The following is a 16324-nucleotide window of genomic DNA, read 5'->3' as shown; positions in this document are numbered from 1 at the left end:
CATCTTTGCCGTGTATCCGAATCTCAATGATAATATCAGAAATGATGATGGAAGATGTTTTCAATATACGGCGGAAATGTGTTGTGGGGGGTAATCTTGTTGGGCTGATTTGGTGTCGTTTTTTGATCCATTCCCGCCGCCTTAAAAGTTAAAAAGTACATATTTTCCACGTCATGGATCCATTCGAAAATGTCTAAGTAAATCATCTCCGTCGGTTTTCTATCCAACCACCGAAAGTTCCTGTCACAAGGATCGACCCCCTCAAAACCCGCCAATCCAAAATTTGAAAAGACTTATATTAAACTCCCATCATCTCATCCCTCTCCTCCATCTTCAAGTCTCTCTCATTCGAAAGTTCTCTGGCTTCTCTCACAGTCTCACGGTTTCTTCGTCTGAAACTCAGCAGCAACAATGTCTGGTCGTGGAAAGGGTGGTAAGGGATTGGGCAAAGGAGGCGCAAAGCGTCACCGTAAGGTGCTGAGGGATAACATTCAAGGAATCACGAAGCCGGCCATTAGGCGTCTGGCCAGGCGTGGTGGAGTTAAGCGTATCAGCGGTTTGATCTACGAGGAGACTCGCGGGGTCCTCAAGATCTTCCTGGAAAACGTCATCCGTGACGCAGTCACCTATACTGAACACGCTCGCCGGAAGACTGTGACCGCCATGGATGTCGTCTACGCCCTCAAGCGACAGGGCAGGACCCTCTACGGCTTTGGTGGTTGATCATACAATGACTCCGCTGCGCAACAAAGCTACAACATCTTCGTCCCAGTCTTTTTTCTCTTCTTATTCTTGTAAATTTGGAATTCCAAGGATCTTGTTATGTCGACTCAACGAATATGTTCACATTTTAATTCATGATTTCAATGAGAAGTTGGCTTTTCCTACTACTGGATCTTCATATCGGTCTTCTCTGATTTCTAAGAATGTGCATCTTCTTTTGTAATATGCTCGGCTTCTTTACCCTAATGTTCCCGTATAGATGATTGAACCCATTCAGCTCGTTTTAGATTTTTAGTAAATGTTTTTAAGCGATTGTACAGCCATCTGTTTTAATTCTCACTGTAACTGCAAATAAAGGGCTTTTGCCTCAACCCATTTTAGATTTCCTGAACAATACAGGATCTGGTGCACTTCTTCTGTTGTCTTGTTTGTTCTGGTTTATAGTTGATTATATCTTCGCACCAAAGTTTAAAATTTCTCTCCAACTGAACAATGAGCGGAGTAGGAATAAAAACCTATCCCTAACCCTAAGTGTAGTCTTTGATTTAATTGTTCTCTGATTCAGTCCATAATTATCCACTTGATGAGTTGTCTGCAATCTGAGAGTAAACGGCGTTGCTTGGCTTCCTCCAATTCGGCATCTTGATGATGTGCATTATCTTCTTTCATTCCAATGGTTATGGTCGGGTGGCACCTCAATTTCAAGAAGGCGCTCTTCTTGAGTGGAGCTCTCGTCATTACCCGCGTGGAGTTGCGGTAGGTGTTCATCTCACTCCTTAGAACCTTGCCTTAAATTTCTGATTTTTTTTGAGTGACTTCAATTTCCGATTTGGTTTCTTCTTTATCAGCTTCTTTAACCAGTTAGAGTTAGTGAATTTTCTCGAGACTCTTCTGTTATGAAGAATCATGGAATTGGTCAAGTCTCATCTGTAACTGCTAGGGGATTTAAAAATCGTGTCATTCGGATGCTTTGTGTCTGCTTTTTGTTTAATGGGTCAATTCTGAAGTTGGTTTTAGATTCAGGGAGATGACCTGTTCGAATGACACACGACTATGTCTGCTCACCGAAGGAATTGGGGTGAGATTGGATTTCATTTGGGTGCTTTACTCTGACCGAATTGCTGGTGTATTGGTAATTGGGTCTGGTCTGATGGCCATATGCTATGTGTCACGGATACAATGGATTATGGCTTCTCTAAGATTGATGAGAAGATCGTTTGTTTTGCTTTTGCCTATTTCTCTGTTTTGGAGTGAGTGGTCTTGTTACAGGTTCTATTTCCATGAGATCACCTCATATGTTTTTGCTTGGATGCTAATTCTGGTAAGCTCAATGTTAAATACAGAAGAGGAGAAGCTGAACGATATGATGCACGATGTTTCTAGTAAAGAACTCTATACAAAACTTTGGCAGCAGTCTGGTCTATGGTGGTCCACTCCTGCTGTTTGATATCCAGTATTTGAGCAGGAACCGTGGGGCTCTGTATTGTTGATGGAATGCATTATGATGGAGCTTTTATTAAGCTGTTATTCATATCATGCTCAATGAATTGCTTATGGAATTTTAGCAACAGATTTGAAGTTATGTGCATCAATCTCTCCCAAATCTTTGTTCTCTTTCTCTCTCTCTGTCCATTTATTCTTCCCTTCTTTCTCCTCTCATCTCTCTTTTCTATCTCCTCTCTCTTTTTGGTTCTCTTTCCTTCTCTTTCATCCATTTTCTCTCCTTTATATCTCTTTCATTCGTTTCTCTTTCTTCTCTCTATAATCCATTTATCTCTCCTCTTATCTCTTTTCTCCCTCCTCATTCAGTTCTCTTGATTCTCTCTCCTTTGTCTTCTTTTTCTCTCTAACCTTTTAAGACTAGTTCTTGCATTTGGGTTGAACCAATGTACCACTAAGTCAGCCCTGAGTCTATTCATGTGGAACTGTTGGTTGTTGGGGTTGTTGCACCCCCCCCCCCCCCCCCCCCCCCCCCCCCCCCCCCCCCCCACACACACACACACATTTTAACATTTTAAATGGCTCCGGGAGTCTTGCTTTTGAGTTTGCACTTCTATTGGAAATTACTTGTTCTGACTTGTACTTCGAGTATGAATGAATGAAATTCTCCTTTTATGGCTTAAAGAAACCCATGAAACTTTAAAACAGCCCAGGCTGTTCTTTACCAAACAACCAAAGTTTTCTCCATGCATTTGCAAAGGTTCAAATATTCAGAAGGTCAACAGGGGTTGATTAAGTTGAGTTAGAAACCCATGTACGCCTTAGAATTATGGGTTACTAATGGATCTAGGTGGTTTGTAGATAGGCTGGCTCTCAACCCACATCCATTTCCCACCCCTAGATGAAAAGATGGTAGGTAGATGGACATGGTTTTAGGGGTGAGGTGCCAATTGGATCAGTTTTGGTTGTCTCATTCCGAACCTCATCCTTTGGCTGTGTTTGGTTGCAATGCAAATAAATTTGCACTGATGCAAAACCATGGCAGTGCAAATGATTTGAGTGTAAATTCTGGCCATTTTTGTTTCAAATTTTAGCTTATTTTGTTTGATTGCAGTACAAATGAAGTAAATTTGCTCAGCAGTACACTCCCATGCATTTGTACTAGTAAAAATAAATTTGCTCAGCAACCAAACACAGCCTTTTGTCACTAGTTCAAAAAATGATACCATCAAAATAAATTAGAACTATGAATCCAGCATGACCTTTGATTAATACCTATTCTTAGTGAATGCTATATTTTCATATTTTTTAATGGTATTATATCATAAATATTTATCATGCTGTGTATAAATAATTTCATTGAGAGTAAAGTTTGGTGTTGAAAAAATGTACAAGTACTATCAGGTTTCTAACAAAATGAGATTTACGTAAATAATTTTATCAAAACATTTAAACTAGCGATTAATATTTCTCCTCCTTGCTGGATTCATGCCTTGATTGTAGTTGCAGGAACTTACTTTGACAAATTCTCTCTTGCTCGATTCATTACATTTTCAGGTTGTGTAACATGGTCCACTCTCTTGTTCAATTTGCAATTTCAAACTTGGATTCTTATGCATCAGATGTGGTTCCCTTTTTTTCGAGGCCTTCCTTGCTTAATATGTATCTGAACTTTAAGTGTTTTTTTTTTCTGTAATAAGCTTTTTTTTTCTCAGATGCTATTACATGATCTAGACTGATTAACAGTCATATATTGCTGATAGGCTAGTTGATGAGCTTGCTAATTAGAGTCCCAGTTTATATACTGTATATTTACATCACCAAAACATGCTAATAGATATGTTTTATGAAGCAGAATGATTTCCTCCCACGTGCCATAAATTTGCTTCCTGTGCAAAAGAGTGATCAGTTCTTGTGTGTCTGACTGTAGCAAAAAAGGATTTGAGCTCCTGCTCCTTCGCGTTTAAGAGTCCTCCATAGATTGCTTTAATTTCAGATTCTCTGCTTCCCTCTGCCTCCAATTGATGACCATCTGTAGAAACAAGTTCGCCTGAACTAGTAAATGCACCAATGGCAACAGTTGCAGCTGATGTAGTTGGATTGTAAGAATCATCATTCTGTATATATTTGGAGATTGACCCTTGGCTCCGTCAGAATTCAGAACCTTTTGGTGCAGCCATCTCAACTGTAAGAATTGTCACTGTTCCAACTCTTGAACTGCTGATATATAAGTCTAATATGGATGAGGCTCTATTTTTTCAAATATCTTTCTATTCCTGCTCACCAAATGTGTCTATAGATGCAAATAAAATTTTCAAGAAGAACTATATTTTGCTGTTTGAAAAATGGACACCACTCAACCATCTAGTAGTAGTTTGATACAAATTTTCTAAGTTGAACCCCATCTTTGCTACAAGCTAAATTGCCCAAGAAAATAATCAATGAACAAAGATATGCTCTTGTGTCTTCTTCATTGCCATAGAAGATACATGAGCTATGCTTTATTATGGTTGAAGGGGAAATCTATCATATGGATGGTTGAACCATGCTGGATGGTAGGGTGAAATTTCAAAAATTTCTTTTCTCTTCCGAGAATTGCATTCTTAGTTTTAGAAAAACTGTATTTTTCAATGATCGTTCTTGCACCAAACTGGACTAGATCTGAAACCAAAAGAAAGGGAAAATAATATTTGATACAGAATCCACATGTGCACTTTCCAAAGTGGTAGTTCACACCCAAAGAAGGTACCAAAACCAGTTTGAATTGAAATCAGTTCAGCAACGCAATCCTTTAATAAGAACTACAATTCAACAGTTTGGATCGAGCAAGGGATGTAAACACGAATTGGATCTAATGTTTTCTTGCAAAAATTAGATATCAAAACTGATCCCTACCAGTCCAAGAACTGGAGGTTGAACTAGGGTTTGGGCGACAAGAGCAAAATGAGAGAATTGAGAGTAGATGAGATGTCTGGAGTAGTTCACCCCCTCCTCCTCTTATAAGCCTTGAGGATCAACACTCCTAATCCAATTAGGAGGAGTCTTTGATCTAAATTTTTATTTGGATCTGGACTCTTTAAGTGGGTAAGACTCTTTAAGTGGATAAGACTTATCCTCTTATCCTATTGCTGATATAAACTCATATCCATACCCATATTTGCCCGTGTCACATGACTGTTTAAGTTGTCATGTGACATCTTGATTAATCCAATTAATCATGCCTTAGGCCCATTATGCAAGTGGCTCACGTCCCCAATTAGTTGTTGGCCAATTTGGCCCTCTTTGTATGGCGTTGGATCCTAACAATGACCTCACATAAGCCTATATGGGTTCGGCCTAGCTTCTGTGAAAAAGTCTTGTCGAATTCACTAATAAGCATAGTGAACCCCTAAGTCCATCAGTATGGGCTCTTAATGGGCCCAACATTTACACTAAATGGTCATTGAATCCAACCATCCTATTAAGGCCCAAGGACAATGGACTTAAGTGAGATATAGCCCATCAGGTAAAACAACTCTAAACGGTCTCTTACACTTAACCTCTCAGCCCTTAATGATCAAACACTACCTGATAGGGAATGACTTCTCCCCTAGCTACAAGGTGCAGTGTTGCACTCTCTTCTCGAATGGATCCCAGGAATTAAAATCTTTTGCAAACATTTTTCTTAAAACATAATATATATATATATATATATATATATATTACAAAACAAACCTCAAACAAATTTGAAATCGATTGCCGATGGTTTTGGTTTCCATTAGAGAGAGTGTAGTCCCAATCATTCACTTTGTCCGACAAAGGGGCAGATCGTGTCATTATGATCACTCACTCGAGTGAATTCTCAAATTGCCCCAACATACCTAAGTTTTGACCCCCAAAGGATCTCACTGATTGGCATATCAAAGACAACACGATCTGACACCCAATGCAGTACCATAATCGAGTCTAGGGTTTAGGTGTAATTTTTTACCTTTGTCGACCAGTCTCCAAGGTCCAAGGCATAATTGGAAAATGGTTTGAATTCTGTGTTTCAAACAAATACACACTACATGTGCTTCGAGTCTAACCCTGACAGCTGAGACAAGCTACCCCAACCTACTTGGTAGCACATTAGTGTTAGCATTGGCATGATAAACTTCTCCAAGTCTATCCAATGGTTGAAAACATTCTAAACTAACACGAGTCTCATAAGTGTTCAGTTTAAGGGTAATTACACAAAAACACACAAAATATAACATGAATCAATTATGTACTTTATTCATTTATAATAAATGTATATGCACATCAATCTGATTAGAACTAAGGGCATACACTGTCTAACAATGGCCCTATTTGGTTCAATGGAATAGGGGTTTGAAATCAGAATCGGAATGGGTTTTGGTTGGGTAGAATTGGAATCCCACTCCCATTTCTGCAGGAATGGCATTCCCCCGTTTGAAGGAATGACCATTCACTGCCCCTCCCTTGGGAATCAAATCCCATTCCTACTTATTCCAATTCCCATTATCATTCCCATTCATGTTTGAACCAAATAGGCTATGGGAATGGACGATTCTGATTCCGACTATGAACCAAATGGACCCTATGTTTTTGGATTTCAATTTAACTTCTATAGGCAAAGCTTTCCAAAGTAATTTCCAGAGAATTACTTGGTGAAAATAATCAAGGATGAAAGAATAAACTCCACACTCGATTGCCTGAGTGTTTGGAATTCGTGCATTTATATCCTTTGTTGTTTGTTACAACTGATCTGACTTCACAAGATAAGGAGTCTGAGCACAGAGGACTCTAAGCAAACGATTGAGAAATGAAGGGAAGATACTTACAAGGGGCTGTCCTTGAGCTGGGCTTCACCATGTGCAACAGTTGCAACTTTACTCTTTAACACCCTCCCTCGAGCTCACTATGGGAGAGGAAACATAGAGCTTGAAACTGATGAAGGGAAAACGTTGGCTAGTTAAGGGCTTAGTGAAAATATTTGCAAGCTAATCCTTGGTAGAAATGAATTTAACATTGAAAGCTTGCTTCTGAACTTGGTTACAAAGTGCACATCAATCTCGATGTTCTTGGTGAGAGGATGAGTGATGAGGACACTAAGAGTTCATTTGGTTTGTAGTTGGAATCGGAATTGGAATCGAAATCCTTCGGAATCAGAACCGCAATGGCTTATTCTCATAGTCTGTTTGGTTTAGACAGGAATGGGAATTGGAATTGGAATCAACAAGAAAAGGATTTCATTCCCAAGGGAGGGGCAGGGAATGACCATTCCTTCATATGGGGGAATGCCATTCCAACAAGAATGAGAATGGGATTCTGATTCCGCCCAACAAAATAGTTGAAATAAGAATAGTCCATTCCAATTCCGATTCTAGACCCTATTCCTATGAACCAAATAGGGTCTAAGCTCATGAAAGAGAAAGCGAAGCCAAACAAGCTTAGACCTGGCCATGGTGATGCATTGATACTCAACTTTAATGTTAGAGCGAGAGATTGTTGCTTGATTGTGAGATCATTATGAAATGAGATCATTCTCCATAAAAACACAGAAACTCACAATGTGATTTGTGGTCATCTGGGAAACCATCCCAGTTTTGAAGGGATGTAAGATCCATCACATGGACGCCCAAAAGGTGCGGAATAGGATGGGCGAATTTCAAAAATTTCTCTCCCTTCAACTGGGAATCGTATTCCCTATTTTAGAAAAATCATATTTTTCAAGGATCAATCTTGAACCATAAATCGACCATATTTGAAACGAAATAGTAGGAGAGGGGTATACCTGATATAGAGAAATAATATCTCTCAATGGAGGTGTTCACGCCCAAAGAAGATCACCAAAGACTGCTCCCACTGAAGATGACACAGTGGATGGAGTAGCAGAATCAGTAGGGTCCGTCCTACGAACCAAATTCTTCAACAAGAATCCAATGGAGGCAGTGAGTACAACTTCCTATTAGCCTTTCAGCAAAGACTGATGTCAAGATCCAATCTTGATCACTCCTACAATGTTGGATAACGAACTGGCAGTATAGCGGCGACAGGAAGGGATCACAGGGAGAAGGCGCAGTCACACTGTGTATTCTTCTCTCTGTAATTCGAAATTTGGTGTCTCGGGATTTTTTGGGATGATCTGGATGGTTCGCCCCTTTCCTGTTTTACAAACTTAAAGAGATCAACTCCTAATCCTATCAGGATTTTCCAAATTCAGATCATTATCTGAATTTGGACTCTCTTTAAGTGATAAGGATTAGACCCTTATCTTATCTGCATATTAGATTAGCCTTCTCCTGATTTTATCAGGAGGTTTCCAGATCTATATTCAGATCTGGTCTCTCTGAGTGGATAGGGTAGGACTCTATCCTATCTGCTGATTTAATCCCAAATCCGTCCCATCTATTTAACTAATCAAATTAGGCCAGTTTGAAATGGGCTTCAGGCCTAATAAGTCTATGTGCTCAAACTGTTTCCAAACTGCTGCCCAGTTGGGCTTCTTTGTATGACGTGGGACCCAAGCATTGATCTACGCATCAGCCACATGGGTTTGACCCAGCCTTTGTTACAAGGCATGGCCGAATACACTGTTGTGGACAGTGCACCCCCTGAAACCCATCACATGGGCTTCTATTGGGCCCAATACTTACATTAAGTGGTCCCTAGGCCAAGCCACCTTATAAAAACCCAGGGATTGTGGGCAGATGCAAGATTAGCCCATCAGGCATTACCCTCAATGGCCTTACACTTAACCTCTCATCCCATAGTGATCAAACACTGCCCGACAAGAGATGACATCTCCCTTGGCTGCAAGGAACAGTGTTGCACTCTCTGCTTATATGGATCCCGAGAATTAAAACCTTTCGCAAACATTTTAGAAACCATAATATATACTTTTATATCTCATAAAATATATTTTGCAAAACAACTCTCAACGATTGAAATCGGTTGCCGACAGTCTTGGTTTCCATCAGAGAGAGTGAATCCCCGATCATTACCTTTGTCCAACAAAGGGGCTGATCCTGTCACTATGATCACCCACTCAGATGAATTCTCAGACTGTCCCAACATACCCACGTTTTGATCCCCGCCAAGGATCTCACTGATTGGCATATCAAAAACAGCCTAATCTGACACCTAGTGCAGTATCATAATCGAGTCTAGGGGTCAGGTGTAACTTTCCAGTTTTGCCCATTAATCTCCAAGGTCCAGGGCAATACTAGAAAACTGGTCCGGTTCAAAGATTCAATTAATCTTACACTGCATGTGCCTTGGGTCTCACCCTGGCGGCTGAGACAGGCCACCCCAACCGACTTGGTGGCACATCAGTGTCAGCCTTATCAGAATAGGTCTCCCCAGACCGATCCACCGGCTGTGAACATTCTAAACTAACACGAGTCTCATTAAGTGTCCAGTTTAAGGGTATAACACAGAAACAAACCACAAGAACATGAATCATATATGCACTTTATTCATTTACAATAAACATCAAAAGTACATCATTCTGATTGAAGCTAAGGGCATACAAAGACTGTCTAACAAGTTTTCTATTAAAGAAGGCATGAAGTCGTATTGAAGAACAAGGAGTGATACAAGGTTGTAGTCAAGAATAATCTTTAGATAGCACAAGATGTGTTTAACAATGATCCAATGTGTTTCAGATGGAGCATGGAGGAACTGGTGCACTTGTTTGTAGTGAATGAGAATATATTGAAGTGAGCACCCACCGTATTGTGATATCTAGTGACATCATCAAAAGTACTTCCATCAAAATGAGAGAGAGGTAGAGGGTGCCATAGGTGTGGAAATTGGGTGAACACCATCTAAAGAGAGCCATTAAAGGAGATCCAAAGCATACTTGCACTGTGATATAAAGAGGCCTAGGGATGAACATATGGCTTGTATACCAAGAAAGTAAATTAGTGGCTCAAACTCCTTTAGAGCGAAAGCACATGGTCTTCATAGGAGAAGAGAAGAATGTAAATGATATAATCTCCTTGGTAAGAAAAAAAGACAAAACAATGACAGATCAGATTTGGAATATGGAGAAGTCAAAGTTAGCAAAGAAAAAACTTGGAGTACCAAGCTTGTGGTGCTTGCTTCAAGCCATAGAGGGATTTTCAAAGATGACAAACAAAGTGAGGCCATTAGGGGTCAACAAATCCTAGTGGTTGAGACATGAATTCATTCTCATGAAGGTCACCATGTTAAAATCTGTTTTGTTCATCTAGTTGATGAATTGTCCAACCACAAGAGATGAAAGAATGAGAATTGTTGATCTTATGTGTTTTGATGATAACAAACTCATTGAGGGTACTAATGGTGTGATTTAAGTATATAACTATCTTAAGTAAGCTTTTCTGAGCATAAATTCAAAGAAAGCAAGTGTGTTATCATAAATGAAGAAATGAAAGACTAGATTGGCATGTTTTGAAGTTTGGGGACCAAAGTGAGACTAGGCCCAAAGTACATGGTACTAATCTAGCCCCGTTAATGATTAATGCACATGAGCATATTTGTAACAACTCCGAATCAGGCACCAATACATGGTTATAACAAAAATATATATTATAAATGAATATATGCATTATATATAAATGGATATACTTAAAATATATAACATATAATATATTATTTATTATTTATAATATATCCTAGTAAAATGGCCTGTGCGATGCATATGATATTTGATATTGATGGTGATGTTTGACTATGCTTTTATGTCTTGAGCACAGGTGAAAGTTCACATATTGCTTAAGTTTGAAAATAATTGTATAATACATAAGAAAAGACTTCTCACAAAATGCCAGATCAATGATAAAACAAGACTTTTCTCAAGTCTTAAAACATGGTGGTTGCACATGCATCATATTGAAACATCAATGCACCGGATCAATAATATAATTGCCTTTAACAACATTACATGCAAACAAGGTTCAAAATATTGATACGCCCAATACTTTGATAAACACATATTGGGAAGTACTGGTAGGTTTTTTAGTTTTTTTTTTTTTTAATCTAGTTTAGAGGGCTGGTTTAAGGTTTGTCCACCCCCTGAACTGATCAAAACCCCGATACACCCTCTATAGGGGCATATAGGGCCAATATGTATCAATATTTTGAACTTTGCATACAGATTCAATTCATCCCAATGAAACACAAAATTCACATAGAATTGATAGAAATGCCACTCTTAACCAATCTCCTTTTTTGGGATTATCTAAAATATATGAAAATAATTATTATTAATGGCTAGAAGTTGTTAGCTATAGATCTCAATCATCCCAGCCCTATTTAACCAATCAGACAACATTACTGTGTTCAGAAACCCAAAAAACCCCGAAATGTCAAATTTCATGACTGGATTCATCCGTTTGACTATTAAACTAGAAAGATACAATTTCGACACACCAGATTAAATTGCCACATCATCTTTCCCAACCTGAAGCCTCAAAAGGGTGATGAATGATGTCAAATCCATTCTTGACTCATTAAAACACGTGGCCCAATGAAACAAAGCCTAATAGACCCAAAATATCCCTACTTAAAACCAAGAAAAGACAAAATAACATTTAAAAGTTTATCAAATTTACACTTTTGCCACTGATAACCCCAAATACGAGACTGCCATGACAGACACACCCTGATCTCCCATTGGACGCACAAAACCTATGAAAACCACCCCCAAATCAAAGAAAATGTTTCACCAAATAAGAAAGTTTGACTAGCATTTATTTATTTTTTGAAGAATCTTTGCTTATTTGCGTGAAAAACCTCTTTTGAATCCCAACCACTGTATTTGAACGAATTCTGACCTGACCCCCCTCCCTTTCTCTATAAATATTGATCTAATTCGAGCTCAAGAGAGAAGAAGAGGGAGGAAACTTGAGGGAGGTTTTGGCGGGAAGACAAGGGGAGAGAGAAAGAAAGAGAATGGGGAGGGGTATTTTTGACTTTTGGCTACATCTGAAATGCGTCTGAGCGCATTAAGCGATGAGCCTGAGTCTTAAAATTTCAGATCCGAAAAAACTTTTCAGATGCAACACTAAACAAAGATGGTATTTGAAAAACAATATTTTCAGATTCAGACGTCTGAAAAGTACAATCAAACGCCAACTCAAGTTATTAATTTTAAGACGTTCAATTAATTTTGCCATGACTAAGTGTATAGAAAAGTTAATAAACCAACTTGAGCTATGACTAAATTGTATGGGTTATTGGTCTTGTTCCTTTTGTTGAACACCTTACTTCAAGGAACAACCCTACAACTATTTGAAAACACAAACCTGCATTATTATAAGGTACTTGGTGTGTAATTGATAAAATATCAAATTAATATTTTTTTGAAAAAGAGTTTGAAAATAAAATTATATAATGACATGAGACATTTTCGTATTCTCTTAAGTTTTTCTCCCCCTCCTCTTTTAGGTATGGAAGATCAAAATATACTCAAATAAAAAATAAGTAGTATACTTAAGAATCTAATTTTATCAAGGGCGGCGGGCTTCAAGAATCATTATCGTCGTTAGCATAGAAGATTTACGTAGCTTCTAATTAAACATCGTTATCAAGTTCATACTTTTAATTAATTGATCATTCTTGGGATGAATCTGGTCCAGATTTGTTGTAAGAAAAAAGTTGTATTGCCTTTTTTTGCATAGTTATCTATTAAAATTTTGACAAGAATGCGCCAAACTCTAACCAATCCATACTTTCACATACCAGAGCAATTTTTCCCGTTGCACATTCCATCATCACAAAAGCAGAATAGATCGGTTATGGAATTGCGGTAGACTAAGCACAATATCCACCAAATTGCTCACACGCAACGCAGAAAATTAAGTTTTGTTTTATATTATAGAGGAAGAAGATGATGGACAATGTTTTATTTCAAAGGGTAATTTTGATATTTTTAAAAATTTTAAGTCACACATGATGCCATGTGATAGATATAATTGATGTCCGGTTAATGATATGTAAGTTGGCATGTTTTGAAAGTTTAGGTATTGGAATTAGGGGTGGACTTGAATTGAACTGAGCTGAGTCGAATACCTAGCTATACGAGCTCGGCTCGCCAAAATAGTGTTAGGGTCAAGCTTGATTCATGCTAGAGACATGAGCTCGAATTCGGCTTGGTTCAAAAGCTTGCAAGTTTGAACTCGGCTCACCTTGAGCTTGACTACGAGCCAAGTTTCTTATAAAAAATAAAAATTGTACATATAAAAATATTTACATACAAAAAATAGGAATTATAAAAATTATTTACTATTATACATAAAATTAAAAACATTATATATATTATCATATAAAATAAAAATTATTTAATATATATATATATATATTTATATAATATATACATTAGGCACACGAGCCTCACGAGACGAGCTCGAATAGCTTGTGAAAGGCTCGATTCGTTTCCAACCCTGGAATGACACATTTTGAAGTTTAGGGACCAAAGTATATGGTACTAATCTTTGATTTTCCCCAACAAAAAAAATATTCCAATTAGGGGTGGCAAGTTCTCATCCCATACGTTAAACCCACTCATTATGTAACCCAACCAATCCGTGCAATTACTTAAATGGGTTGGAAATGGGTTGAATCACCCATTTGATCAATTTAAGTGGGTTGGGTCGGGTCGGGTCATAGATATCCATTGGGTTAACCACTAATGGTATAAGTGTGAATTTCTTAGCCATTTTTCTTTAATTTTCTTTATTCGAGTAAAACAATTTATAATTAATGCATTTTTCTAATTAATTATTAATTAAAATTAATTTTAGTTCAAGTCAACACAATTCACCAAATCAACATGAATCCAAATTCAATCAAATGGTTCAATGGCATAATCTAGTTTGGATAAGTTGGTTCACTCGTACCTGATTGGAACTAACCTAGATCCAATCAAATTCATTCAACTGCCCAATTTGGATTGATTTTATTTTGGCCCAAATGGTCCAACTATGCTCAACCTAAATCAACCCAACAACCTAGGCTGACCCAATTTGGACCAACTAGATCCAACACTAGATTAGATTCTTTAGGCACATCCTAACTCGACTGATTTGGACCGATCTGGGCCAGACTAACTCAACCCAAGTCTGGAGGGCATGGTTGATCAATCTCAAATCGATTTTGGTTAGTCGACCTGGTCCCAAATATGAACCCATGTCAACCCGATTTAGATTGGTTCGGATTAAACCAACCTAGTTTGAATCTAAATGGACATGATCGACTTAATTTGAGCTGATTTGGGTCGATTGGTCTGATCTGAATCCGAATAGTTTGACCAAACCCAAAACCCAAACCTACTCAAATAACTCTAAGTGATTAATTGGTTTTTATTTTCTTTGTGTAAATGATAACCACTATTACCATTAAACCATGACCAAGTTATTTGTTAAAGGGAGTTTGGCATTTAGTTTTGAGTTCAAATCTGTCCCCCACATAGTGTGCCCCAAAATCATGCACAACACATCTTAATCGTGTATTGGGAATATATTTCAATGACAAGTACGGAAGATGTTCTCAATGCATGTAGGGAGATTTTGGACGAATTGTGTGGGGGCAAATGTGAACTCTTTAATTTTAAGTACCATAACCTAAGCTGTTACAAGGTTATGAATTAACCAGATTGAATTGAGTCAAGACAGAATTGAAGTTCAACCCAATCCCAACCCACATCACATACATGGTGAGATGTGAATATTGGTAATGTGGTGATGCAACTTTTGAATTTTTGTTGTTAGCATGTTCACTCCATCACTAGACTGTTCCCTCGAATTCGGATCTGCTAAAGCTAAACACTCCCATACGGCTGCAGTGACTGGTTGGGATGAGTTGAAATTAGCCTCCACGACAATATAAAAAATGATGAGGCATTATTAAGAGATGTTTCTAATATATGGCGGGGATGTACTTGGGACGTTTGGGGGCTGATTTGAACTCGGTAGCGTTGTACTGATAGTTCTTGACGAATTGTAACCTGCTTCTCATACAACGCTACTTACACCGACCTCACATCCACATCCACTATTGGGGACATCTCATCTTCCGTATCTGATGTGCGCGTGTGACGTGCTGTGAGGTCCGCGTGCGGAGCAGATCATCCGTGCAAAATGTATATACTTTCCACGTCATGGATCCATTTGAAAATTTCTAAGTAAATTATCTCCGTCGATTTTCCATCTAACCGCCAAAAGTTCCTGTCACATGGATCGACTCCGTCAAAAACCCGCCAACCCAAAATTTGAAAAGCCTTTATTAACTCCCGTCCTCTCATCCCTCTTCATCAATATTCTCTTTCTTGTCCGAAGGTTCTCTCGCTCTGTCTTCCGCTTCTCTCAGTGTATTTTCGTCTGTAACTCAGCAGCAACAATGTCTGGTCGTGGAAAGGGTGGTAAGGGATTGGGCAAAGGAGGCGCAAAGCGTCATCGTAAGGTTCTGAGAGATAACATTCAGGGCATCACCAAGCCGGCCATTAGACGTCTGGCGAGGCGTGGTGGAGTGAAGCGTATCAGTGGTTTGATCTATGAGGAGACTCGAGGCGTCCTCAAGATCTTCTTGGAGAACGTCATCCGCGACGCGGTCACCTACACTGAACACGCTCGACGGAAGACTGTCACCGCTATGGATGTCGTCTATGCCCTCAAGCGACAGGGTAGGACCCTCTACGGCTTCGGTGGTTGATCAAGGAACATCTCCGCTTTGCAAGAATTCTTCTGCATCTTTATGCCAGTCTTTTGCTCCTCCTGTACTTGTAAATTTGCAGTTCCAAGGATCTTTTTATGTAGACTCAACGAATATGTTGGCATTTTAAGTTACCATTTCAATGAGAATTTGGCTTTTCCTACTAGTTTCTCTTGATCTCATTTATTCTGAAGACTTTCCTTTGCGAGTTTTTTTGCTAACGTGCGCATCTTCTGTTCCAATTTTTTCGGCTTGTTTACCATGGTATCCCTGAATATTGTTTTACTTTGAATACTAATTACTCTTTTGGCAAAATTTGGGGCATTATCAATAATAAGCTGGTCTCACGTTCCAATGTGAGTTCATCGTCTCCGCGAGAAAGATCTCTTTTCGGTGTGCGGTGTGCGCTTGCGTTTTCTTATGCGCAGCTGCTTCTGTTGTCTTGTTTCTTGACTTTCTTCTAGTTCTATGGCTGATACTG

General features: G+C 38.7%; 2 protein-coding genes across 2 annotated transcripts; both read left to right on the top strand.

The window, feature by feature from the left end:
• Window positions 1-316: 316 nt before the first annotated feature.
• On the top strand, window positions 317-887 carry LOC104589551 (histone H4). The gene has a single exon (XM_010247900.3). It carries the CDS (start codon window positions 412-414, stop codon window positions 721-723), a length of 312 nt encoding a protein of 103 aa, XP_010246202.1. The 5' UTR covers window positions 317-411; the 3' UTR covers window positions 724-887.
• A 14557-nt stretch (window positions 888-15444) lies between these two features.
• LOC104589550 (histone H4) lies at window positions 15445-16009 on the top strand. Its single transcript, XM_010247899.3, has one exon. The coding sequence runs from the start codon at window positions 15532-15534 to the stop codon at window positions 15841-15843; it is 312 nt and encodes a 103-aa protein (XP_010246201.1). The 5' UTR covers window positions 15445-15531; the 3' UTR covers window positions 15844-16009.
• The last annotated feature ends 315 nt before the right edge of the window (window positions 16010-16324 follow it).

The sequence above is a fragment of the Nelumbo nucifera genome, chromosome 4 (assembly GCF_055504915.1).
Source record: "Nelumbo nucifera cultivar China Antique chromosome 4, China Antique-T2T, whole genome shotgun sequence".
NCBI classification, from domain to species: Eukaryota; Viridiplantae; Streptophyta; class Magnoliopsida; order Proteales; family Nelumbonaceae; genus Nelumbo; species Nelumbo nucifera.
This window is presented reverse-complemented; position numbering and strand designations above follow the sequence as displayed.